This window comes from Notothenia rossii (genome assembly GCF_949606895.1).
Source record: "Notothenia rossii genome assembly, chromosome: 5".
NCBI lineage: Eukaryota > Metazoa > Chordata > Actinopteri > Perciformes > Nototheniidae > Notothenia > Notothenia rossii.
This window is the reverse complement of record NC_136903.1, coordinates 36,509,997-36,522,415: the sequence shown is the minus strand read 5'-3', so window position 1 is coordinate 36,522,415 and position 12,419 is coordinate 36,509,997. Positions and strand designations below refer to the sequence as shown.

The window sequence follows — 12,419 nt, the reverse complement described above, 5'->3', positions numbered from 1 at the left end:
TCCTGGACGGAGCCGAACACGGCAAAAGGAACTCGAGTTCCTTTCTCGAAATGCCGGGGTTTGATTGGAGACGTCCGTGGCTGCCACCGGCACGCGGACTGAGGCTCGGTGCGCGCTCCGCAGAAGGCTGGGGACGTTGCTCGCCGTTCCCGCATCGGCTTTCTATACAACGGGGGGACGATGCACAACCTGCTGGGTCGACCAGCAACCCCATTGCTACCTCGTGGATTTGTTCTTCGGGGCGTGCAGCTGTACATCCCGGCTGCTGACCACGTGGGGCTAACGACGGCTAGCAGCCACCCATGGCTGCCAGCTAGCGGCTAACCACGTGGGGCTAACGACGGCTAGCAGCTACCAATGGCTGCTAGCTAGCGGCTAACGGCTAGTGCTAACGGCTAATGCTAACGGCTATTGCTAACGGCTAGTGCTAACGGCTAATGCTAACGGCTATTGCTAACGGCTAATGCTAACGGCTATTGCTAACGGCTATCGGCCCTTTTGAGTTTTCTGGTGCCGGAGAGGAGGTTCAACCAGCCGGTTGACCTCATGTGGACACTCTCACCTTTTTCACCACATCGACGGTGGTTCCAGACGCCACTCACGTTTTCATCGATGCCTGGGTGGTGCACTCCTGGACCCCGTCTCGCCTCAACAGTTCCGGACGTCGCCCATGCTCCATCGGCCCATGGGTGGCACGCTCCGGGACCCTGTCTGGCCTCTCCTGCTCCCCGGGGATTTCATGCCCGCCGCCGCGGCACGTCTGCCTGCGGCCGGGTTCCTCTCCTGCTTCCCGGGGACGCCTCAGCGCCTGCTGAGGACTTAATGCCCGCCGCCGCGGCACGTCTGCCTGCGGCCGGGTTCCTCTCCTGCTTCCCGGGGACGCCTCAGCGCCTGCTTAGGACTTCATGCCCGCCGCCGCGGCACGTCTGCCTGCGGCCGGGTTCCTCTCCTGCTTCCCGGGGACGCCTCAGCGCCTGCTGAGGACTTCATGCTCGCCGCCGTGGCACGTCTGCCTGCGGCCGGGTTGTTCTCCTGCTTCCCGGGGACGCCTCAGCGCCTGCTGAGGACTTCATGCCCGCCGCCGCGGCACGTCTGCCTGCGGCCGGGTTTCTCTCCTGCTTCCCGGGGACGCCTCAGCGCCTGCTGAGGACTTCATGCCCGCCGCCGCGGCACGTCTGCCTGGGGCCGGGTTGCTCTCCTGCTTTCCGGGGATACCTCAACGCCTGCTGAGGACTTCGTGCCCGCCGTCGTTGTGCGTCTGCCTGCGGCCGGGTTGCGCTTTTTCCTGTTGGGTTCTCCGCGACACCTACTGAGGCCCCCTTACGACGGCCCATTCCGGCCCGCCCCCGGTGGGGGTGCCCTCGCCCTCGTTAGGGCCCCTACCCGCTCCTGCGGCCCCCTTTCGTGGCCCGTTCCATGGCCCGGTCCTCACCTGCGACCACACCCTCGTCGGCCCCTATGGTGCTTCCTCCACGGGCGCGAGGATTTATTTTGCCCTGTTTGAATTCTGGGGGGTCTTGTGTGGTGACCACGTATTTAACTACTGGTTCATAATTCAAACTGGAGACTACAGTTGCGGCTATTGTTCCCCAAAGGACATTTTATGTGTTGCCTATATATGGTGTGTGCCCTCTTGGCTCTTTCTCTTGTCGACCCGGGCTGCGACCCGACAACATGTCCTATTTTGCTCCCTATTAAAGTATCCTTTCACATCTCCATTGCACCGCCTCCGACTCCATGTCCTCGGCACTACAATATCCACTAAGATTAATACATGAAGACTTGGGACTCGGATTTGACTTGGACTCTTCTTGGGTGACTCGGACTTGGACTCGGACTCGAAAAGTGGGGACTCGAGATTGACTTGGATTCGTGAATTGGCGACTTGACTACAATACTGGTTTGTTGTTGACATTATTATTATTATTATTATTATCATTATTATTACTTTTTGTAGTATTAGTCGGTGCATAGACGACGTAGCAACAGACATATTTAACATACCGGCGGTAAATTCACCTAGCCTACAACATAACGTACAAACCAACAGTGGCTTCAACATTTTGCAAACCTGCAGCAAGAGTGGGCATTTTAATGGTATCTTGTTTTAACATGCAGGGGGCAGTAACGGCCGCTAACGAGAGTACGCTGCCAGAAATAAAAGTGTAGAAGAAGGGCGCAGACTCCTGCCTATAGGAAGTGTTGAGTTGGTGCTGGTAGTAGTTTTCTTTCTCAGTGCTTGTTTATTTCATTGAATCTGACAGAACATATCCCTGGTAAGTCTCTGAATTTACATGAAATGTAGTTAGCATGTTAGTGGTTGATTTAGCTTATCCAGATAAACCACCCGAATGAAAATGGCTTGTTAGCATTAGCTAGGCTGCAGTGTTGGTGTTAACTGGGTTCTGTGCTAAGTGGGATGTACTTTTCATTATTTCACTTTAAAACACACCATGTTAACTATCCATGGTGTTTTAAATATATTTCACTCACCGTAAACGTAGCAGTCTGAACTGTTTACGTGTTGCTAACTTGCTACTGCCCCCGTGTTAGCATCAGTCTGATAGGGGCTAAACTTTGATGCTACCTATTTGAACGGAAGTTAATGCTACACAATTTGACTTGGACAAGTGTTTTGTGTAAGTTGTTCATGTGTACTTGTGTGTCTTAGTAACGCAGAAGACCGGACGCAATAACGCAATGTGTTATGTGTATGGCTGTGTATTCTGGTCAGGGTAATATTAGAGGCAATATTCAGATAAGCAGGTCACTTCTGCGATTGTTGAATAGGGTTTGGTCCTTTTTTCCCTATCATATAATTGTATCTTCAGTGTGTACTCGCGGCAGAAAGTGTTTGTACAGTAGACCGCGTGCTTTGTGTGTATCACTACTTTTCTCCACGTAGACACATGTAGCGACCTTTGACTGTTTCCTGTTTACATTTCTGGCAGGTCGCTGTGCAAAGCGTAGTCCTGAGCTCAATGAAACCATTGCGGACCCAGGGACTTTAATGGCATTTTATGTGTGAGATATTCAATAGATAACTTATTCAGTTAAACAGGTTGACAAAATACGGCTACTCGGAGACTTTTGTCTTGCAATTTACAGAAAGCAAAATACCATGTGTTACAGGTTGACTAGCCATAAAGCTAGAGTCCAATACTCACTCTGCACAGAAGTTATTTTTCTGCTGCATAGCACTATGGTGGTATTCAGTCAATCAGACATGAATGTTAGAACTTGGGCCCTAACGTTGCCTAATATACCAACTGCCCCCCTTAAGACCAAATACACATGTCAGTATGGTTATAAAAGTAACGGAAAGCTAAAAGAACATTATCAACAATAACCATACTTTTAGTGCAAAAATAAATACATCTTGTAGTTATTTGTATCTGTATTTACAAAAACACTTGAACTCCGATTTCTATGAATAAATGTTTTGCATTACAAGTTTTCTCAGTGAAGAGCAGTGCAGTACAGACAGTGAAACCTTTTTCACAAGTGATTTCATGTCTCGATCAAATGGGAGAAATCCTGGACAAATATATATCTGTATTTTCTAAAGTTATCATGTTGCTCCTGCTGACTGACTATATGGTTAGTATATTTACTTAAGTACTATACCTAACAACACTTCTGAAATGCCACAAAGGCTTCATCTTGTTGTAGGAGAAGTAGAACATCACTCTGCTGTTACAATATGTTGACTCTGCATTTTGGTGATGAAATACTCTACTCATGCTTAGTAGTTCTCAGATCAATGGAGCCATACACTGCATCAGGCAGAGCAATGCATGAGAAATGAAGGATTTATGTTTTAGTTTGATAGACCCACCATATACTCGCTGACGCGTCATAAACATTTCAGAAAATGCAGATACTATTTGACTGGTATTTCTCCCATTTGTCCTGGACATTGAAATCTTCCCTGACACATTAAAAGGGCACCGCCATATGGAAACGCCGATCTGTTTGTCAAATTGTTAACTTGTGGCAAAGATTTCAGGCTTTGTACGGCCCTGACAGAAACTTGCATTGTTCTGACTTTAGATTGCAGGCGTCCCTCACGTTTGGCTTGTACTGCTGCTCTCTGTACTGATTTCAATTGGTCTCATTGCAGTTTTACAATGCAGTTTGGATTCTTTTTTGCATCTCTTAATACACTTATTTCAACCCTACAAGTGTGTTATTTAGACTGGTAATTCAGAGTTTTGCAAAAGCTTTGTAGCCTCTGGTACAATACGTTTTTTAACTAAATACACAAGTGATGGGGAAAAAGCACAGAAACAAATGGTTAAGGCTCTGCCTGCTGAAAAAACAACTACAAATGTTTTTTGGGGAAAAAAGACAAAACACAAAGGCAGCCAATGTTTTGCTGAATCTATTGCCAATTGTTCTGGACGTAACTTGTTGCTATAACCCACACACATTAAGAAAGGAAAATTTGCATGGCACATGATAGAGGCTCACATTTATCACAGTTCATCCTGCCTTTACGATACGTAATCCCGCAAATTCAGATATCACAATAAAGTTTGATTTAGGTTATATTGTGCAGCCCTCACACACACGCATCAAAAGTTGAGTCGTCAGGCGGTTGTTGGGATACACTACAAACGATGTCGTTTATTTTGACTCTATCCTAAGTAGGCTACACACAGTGCATGTTTTACAACTAAAGTGTCCAGACAGAGCAATACAGTCAGAAATTATTGAGAGATTTTGATAATAACACCAGACAGACTATTTGTTTACTTTTAAAGAGCATCTTGCAGGTTTATTTTTTTTCTACATTTATGCTTAAACTTGCTTGAAAATTACAATTAAAAAAAAAGTGAATGTAGGACTTGATATGCTTTATGAGACATAAGGGCAGGAATTCAGAGGGAAAGGAGCAATTTTGAGCTCTGCTCTTAAAAACGGCTTTTTTTTAAGGTCATGCGTCATATTACATCACAAAGGGGAAACTTCTCCGCTCTCTGACCGCGTGTATAGTTAGTAGTTGCGTTGAGTTGAGCGGTTGTGTTTTAGTGAGCTGGTATTTTTCGGTAGTTTTCCATCCTATTTCACCATTTGTAATCATGGTGCAGTATGGTGTTTGTGCAGGTTGCACAAATACCAGCCTGTCAGGACATCGAGTCCACAGTAAAAAGGACCGGAGCTAACGTTCGTTCCTGGGTGCGTTGTGCATCCACCTCCCTGCAGCACACACTCTCCACAGCTTTATCAGGAAACCGTATTACTTCTCTCTCCCCCCCCTTCGCTGCTCTCTCTCTCTCTCCCCTCCGGTACACGGCACCGTAAGACGTAGTGTGGAGTTCCATTAGGTAACGCTGTGGTGGCTGTACTGCTCCAGCCGTCTCCTTTGTGTTTGTTTGTTTCCCCCTGTCTGTGTTGTTTGTGTGTGGCTCAACCTCCACTCACCTGCTGCAATCAGCTGTGCACCCTCCCCGACTACACACCTGCTTTCCATCAAGCCATTTACAACGGCATATCAACGGAGGCTCCACAACCTTTCTCCGCCAGATCGTCAAGTATTTTGCCGTATCTCGCGTCTCTCCTCCGGTACACAGCACCGTAGTGTTGAGTTGCATTAGGTAACGCGAGATACGGCTGATACTTGCGCATTAGTTTCTGTTATGGATCAGTATCAACAGTCCTGCCAGTAAAGTTACTATATTATCAATGTTACTTTAGTTATAGCCTGATATATGATAGCTAACTTCACAATGTTGTGATGTGACGTTAGCTTACATTCTGTAGCTAACGCCGGTCACTCACCAAGATAGGGGCCCAGTTCTCCACTGGTTCTCCTCACACCACAGCTCAATTTCTCTCCGATGGCCGTTATTTCTTCTAATCCTTGGCTGCTCCTGGTCTCTTGGACGCCTAGCAGGCTCATAATTATAAGGTTGTGGTCCGTCATATGCATTCGAATATTCATGTTCAACTTCTTCTGTGTCTTCTGTGTCGAAACTAGCATTGGGATCCATGTTTATTAATACGTTACACCGGCCGCTCTCCCCCTTGTTTCCCCCATGTTACGTCACACGCGGGAGGTCACGTGCCGAGGCTTTCTTACAAAAACGATGCCAGATGTCACTGTAGTGTATATTTCTGTATATTCTTTTGAAAATCTAGTGTATTCATCATTTTCCTACACATTTATTCACAGGTGTCTGTAACCTGGAAGTTGCTCTTTAAGTGAATGGTCAAATACATTTGACACAACAATTAAGGCTACTTGATGTTTGTATGATAACTTGTATCCCATAATCTAAAGTGTTCATAGCCCACTGACATGTACTGACACCGATAGCTGTGTGGAAGGCTAATATCTGAATGATATCTCTAATTGCTGCTGTTGTCTTGTGTAGGTCCGGCTGGATGCTGCCTTCACCTCCCATTCCAGCTCAGCCTGTTGAGTGTGTGTGTATGTGTAAATTGAGTCTTGATCCATGTGAGCGTGTTTCTGTAGGATAGTGTGTGTGTGTGTGTGTGTGTGTGCGTGTGTGTGTGTGTGTGTGTGCCCATCATGTCCCCGTCTCCCTCGCTGTGTCTCCACCTTCCCCTCCTGCTGCTGCTTCTCCTCACCTCGTCTGCCTCTCCGGAGACCCAGCCCAGCGCCACACCAGCTAACTGCACCACTGGATGTGAGTTTGTTTTAATTCATTTAAGAATGGACAATGCACATTCATTAACGAGCACTTGAGTCCATCATGTAAATATTCCAGATTTAGCCATAACAGATTTTTTATCTGCAGTAGCTGGCAGGTGGATGGCATTAAAGAAAACATAAGCACAGAAAAAACACTAAAGCACAATTCAGACAAATATAAAAGCACACATGCAACATTTAAATCAGATTGAAAGAGTTGAGTAGGAGTCAGGTTCCATACATAAAGGAGCTGTGACCACCAGGCTTGGAATTTCGTCATTTTAGGGGCAAGGCCATTTGGCCTTTGGTGTCACACATTTTTTCACGGCGCAAAGGCCACATGCCAGGGCACAAAGGCCATTGAGGGAAACATTTGGATTTGGAGCTTACAAATAAATAACTTCACTTTCTGATAAGAAAAACACACGAATGACATGGGAAACAAATCACTGTTTTAATATCAATAATGTCAAACATTATATCATCATATAGGCCTATGCCTCCTTAGTATTACCGTATATAAAATAAAATACTTTACTTTGAATAATTAGTATTTGGTATGTTTCCATCTACTACTTCTCCCATTCACAAAATCAAATCAAAACATCTAAAATTATGTTAATATGTAACAAATATATTCAATTTCAGAGCAGAAGAAACAGCCTTCAAGGGTCAAACTCTGCGGTTAGAGCGATGAGAATATTCGGATCGCGTCCGTTGTGAACGCAGCATAATGCAGTTATGAAAACACTGTTCTGACGCTTTTAAAGCAACTTCGAGATGTTAACAGTATCAGGGGCACACAGGCCATGGTGGCCGTAGGATGTACAATTATTTGTGGGGCTTCACGGCCAGACCGAGGGGCTACGACGGCCGTGGCCATCATGGCCGCCGTGAAAATCCTACCCTGGTGACAACGTGATACAGCAGGAAATGATGGGCTCAGAACAGTCTCATAATACACACATGCACACAGAAGGATTCACACTTGTATTTCATGATCCGCAAAAGGATTCACACTTGTATTTCTGGATCCACACTTGTGTTTTTCAATGCACACACAAATGTGTTCCGTTTCATATACCGGTACATGTAAATAAAATCCAAATACAGAAAAAAGTTTTAAATGTGTATTTTTGATCCACACATATTTGTTTTCCGTTTAAATCCCCTGAACCTGCAAACACAAACCGCTTTCTCTGCACGGATCGCTGTGCATTCGTGTGTGGGTTTTTTGAGACTCTCCTGACGGTCAGCCGATTCGTACTTGTAATGTTTTCTATCTATAGCCAATCAGCTGTCTCCTCAATTCTAAGCCAATCACATGAGCGCGCCCCCACGAGGGTAGATTTCTTGCGTTCATGACGTAGCGCTTCATGTACGCATTTTGCGCAGTCCGGAGCTGACAGGTCCATGGAGCCTGCCTGCAGGCGCTAATCTCAGGACACCTCCACTCTCAGTACATTGCCACTTTCCGAGCAGGAATGCACACAAATACAAGCCTTTATATTATTAAGGTACAGCGCCACTTTCCAAACCATTGATGAATGCTTGTGTACACAAAAACGGCAGGCAAAACCGTTTTAAATGTGTTTCCTGTATGGCGAATACAGCTGCTTTATTTATGTCTGTATGAAGTTGTTGTGAGTGTGGAGGGAGCAGCTACAGGTTAGCTTAGCCTAATCGATCAGTGCACTACGAAGCCAGTGCTAGACAGTGAACTGTCAACGGGGGGAGCCCCGTTGTAGAGAGAGAGAGAGAGAGAGAGAGAGAGAGAGAGAGAGAGAGAGAGAGAGAGAGAGAGATAGATTAGGATAGGATAGATTGTTTTGATTTGAGTAAGCTGCATCAGAAATGAGCTCCTGAACAAAAAATCGAAATTGGACCTAAAAAGTGAGACATTTTATAGGAAAATCTGCAGAATTAACTCCAAAGAAGAGTTAACGACATTGATCGACAGAAACCAGAGGAAGAAACGCAATTTTTGGATGTATTTTTGAGTTGAAACTACAAACTAGCTTTCAACTACCAATTGACAACTGTCAACCGTCTAGCTGTGGGCTGCTAGCTGTGGGCTGCTAGCTGTGGGCTGCCAGCTGTTACCTGCCACTGTTGGAAGGAGCTGCACCAAAGAAGGTAGAGGAACATTATAAACTGTGAATTATTTCATGAAGATAAAAAGAAAGGAAAAGAAAAGTATTTGTAAGCTAATTAATTAGCCTAGCCTCTCTTTGGAACAAAACAAGTGGTCGCCATGGAAACTGTCCAGCAGGCAAAAAAGAACTTCTCAGCTCTCAGAGCAGAGGGAAGAGATATTGAATATCCTGCTAAATGCAAGAGTGTAAATGCGAAGGACAAACACAAGGAGAAGACACTGTGTGGAAACCCAGAGGTCCTCTTCACTGACTATGCCCAACAAAAAGGAGGAAGGAAGAAGAACAACCTCATATTCTTCACTGATTCCATCTACATCTGGAAAGATACTCTGTGCAGGAATTATGCATACGTATCCAGAGAGGGCATCGGCTCAGGAGGCAGATTAAAAATCTGTAAAGATGAACACCTTGACAAAGATGACCCTCTGCTCACCATCACATACTACACCAAAGGAAAGGTCATGGTCCAAGGGAATGAAGCCAACCTGGAGTCATTCCAAGAGGCATTCCCCTGTTGAAAGCTGAGGTGGACACAAAGAGGATCAATGTCCCCTCTGATGTCCCCTCTGATGTCCCCTCTGATGTCCCCTCTGACAGCGAAGGTGATGAGAGCCCAATAGAGAACCCCAACACCTTGTCCATCTCTGCCCCTCCCACACCGGCCAGCTCCAACAATCGGCTGAAGGAGAGTATGGCCCTGCTGGAGCTGGACTTTGCAGAATTCAAAGAGCGGACCCAGGCCAGGCAGTCTGGTCCCCCAGACAACACTCTGCAGCAGCTTAAAGAGGAACTCCAGCAGCTCAAGAGCGACAACGAGGCTTTGGCATCTGACCTCAGAGGAAGTGTAGAGGCACTCAAACAGGAGAACAGTGTGCTCCGTGTTCAGTTAGCCAAGGTGAGGGAGGATGCTGAGTGTAGAGAGAAGAGCTTCACCAGGCAGGTCCAGCACCTGACAGAGAAACTCTCATCAGTCCTCACAATGACGAGTAGAGAGACACAGACTCTTCCTGCCAGTGTCCCTGGCCCACCCTCTCTGCTCAGCACCCAGCCCAACAACACCCTGGCCCGTCCTGATACACCCACACAGCCAGCTGCCCACAGCCAGCTCTGCCCATCCCAGCCTCCCTCTACTCAGCAGGAAGAACAAGACCCACAAGTGGTCCTGCTGGCTGACTCAAACGGGAAGTTCCTGGACCCAAGAAAGCTTTTCCCTGATAAAAAGGTGCTGTCTAAACACTGCAGCACCACAGGCCAGGCCATGAAGCTGTTGAAAAAGGAGACCCTCAGGAGTCCTCAGTACCTGGTGATCCACACGGGAACAAATGACCTGCACACCCTCCGTAGGGACACTGCTGAGGCAGTGAGGAAAATGGCGGAGCAGGCCAGTAAGGAATTCCCTGACACCCGCATTGTGGTCTCCACCCTGCTGCCAAGGACAGACACCCCTCCTCATGTCATCCATGACATTAATATGGAGATCAGAAAAGGATGTGCCACCTTACCAAATGTCCACCTGGCCCTCCACTCAACCATTGGCCCCTGGGACCTCTATGATGGACTCCACCTACACAGAGAGAGGGTGGGGATATTTGCAAAGACCCTCAAAGATGCAGCCCTGGGACGCAGTCCTCCCACCCCCTCCTCTAGAGGCCTTATAGACCCTCCCACACCGCTTCCTCCCCATCACCACCCCAGGATCACCACCCCTGCTGTGAGGAGACACAACAGCTCAGCCTGGACCTCCCACTCCCCACGCCCCCAACACACCCAGAGGAGGCTGCTTTCACCCAGCTCAACACCTGCACAACATCAGCAGCAGAGATATGCAGCAACAGCTGCTCCTTGTCTCCCTCCCCGCCTACAGCAGCGGAGCTATGCTGCAGTTGTAGCCCAGCCTGCTGCCACCCTCCCTCCCCCTGCTACCTCTGAACTGGGAGACATCAGGATGATGCTGCACACCCTGTGCACCCGACTTCTGTCCAGCTAAGACATTACATTTATATGTTATCGTAGTAATCAGTACAATAGCAATATTAGTGAAAATAGTTGTTTTATTTGTTGTTGTTTTTTTTTTTTTTTTATATATTTGTCTCACTATACAGGTTCATTTTGATTGTTTTGTATTTTTTAAAAGATGCGTTCTTTTCATATAAGCTGTTGGAATATTCAGGGACTCCACTCCTCAACCTTTGAGGTTAAGAGTGAGAATCCAGAGTTCTTAGAATCTATCAAAGATGTTGATATAATTATATTAACAGAAACATGGTGTAAAAATGATCTGCTCACTCACTGTCTTCCAGGTTATAATGAAGTAATGGTGCCCTCTATAAAATCAAAAAACATACGCAAGGGCAGAACATCGGGGGGATCTTGGTGTGGTATAAAGGAGATCTTTGCCATCAGATCTCAGTAGTAAAACAAGGTAAATCACACATTTGGCTAAGGTTAGATCAAGCCCTGGGCATAACTGACAGGAATCTATACATGTGTGCTATTTATATACCCCCAGTAGATTCTCCTTATTTTGAAGAAGACATTTTTGAAACTCTCCATTCAGAAATAGCCTATTTTCAGGCCCAGGGAAATGTGCTTCTAACTGGAGATCTGAACGGACGAACAGGAATTTAACCTGATGTCATAGACCCACAGGGCAGCCACCATGTATTTGGTGAGCCCCCCCTGTTTACCACACCAACCGTCAGCCATCGGAACAGCCTTGACTCTGAAATCAATCAGAATGGCAAAGAGATAGTGCATCTCTGTCGGGCCTTAGGCCTGTACATAGTGAACGGGAGGTTCAGAGGGGACTCTTTAGGGAGATTCACATACTCCTCAGCTCTAGGGTCTAGTGTAGTAGACTATGCAATCACTGACATGGACCCCTCCACTATCAGTGCATTCACTGTCAGACAGCAATCCCCCTTTTCAGACCACAACCAAATCAATGTGTTCTTTAAAGTCTCAGGTCCAATGAGTGACACAACAAGGGGACCCAGTAAGCTGTATACATTAAATCCTACTTACAGATGGGCCCCAGACAGTGGAGATAAATTCACCATGGCCTTGAACTCACCTGATCTGATGAATGACATGTCACTATTTGACCAAAATCAATATGTTCCTACCAAAGATGGTGTAAACATGGCCATTGATTATATCAATATGATATTTCACAAGGCAGCTATTAAAGCTGACCTTGTAAAACAAAAGCGGAAGCCTGTTAAAAGGCAAAACGCTGACAAATGGTTTGACCAGGAATGCAAGACCATCAGAAAAGACCTGAGAAAAATAGCAAATGAAAAACATCGGCAACCAAACAACCCAGCCTTACGCATTAGATACAATGACCTTTTAAACAAATATAAATGTACAATAAGGAACAAAAAACAAAATTATACCCACATGAAACTTGAGGATATTGAGAAAGCCATTGATCAAAATCAATTCTGGGATCTGTGGAGCAACTTCAACACAAAACAACCGCAAGCATTACCCATCCAAAACGGTGACATCTGGAGAGAACATTTTGAAAGTTTGTACAAAGACATACCAATAAATCTAATGAATTCAGATCAATGTATTACAAAAGAGAAACTCCAAAC

General features: G+C 46.1%; 1 protein-coding gene across 1 annotated transcript in view; it reads left to right on the top strand.

Moving 5' to 3' along the window:
• Positions 1-2,122: 2,122 nt before the first annotated feature.
• Positions 2,123-12,419, top strand: part of cUnh11orf24 (chromosome Un C11orf24 homolog) — a 15,686-nt gene continuing 5,389 nt past the window's right edge. The window contains exons 1-2 of the mRNA XM_079684211.1: positions 2,123-2,276; positions 6,381-6,656. Coding sequence (XP_079540337.1) covers positions 6,539-6,656 — 118 coding nt within the window. The 5' untranslated portion in view covers positions 2,123-2,276; positions 6,381-6,538. The remainder of the gene's footprint in view (positions 2,277-6,380; positions 6,657-12,419) is intronic.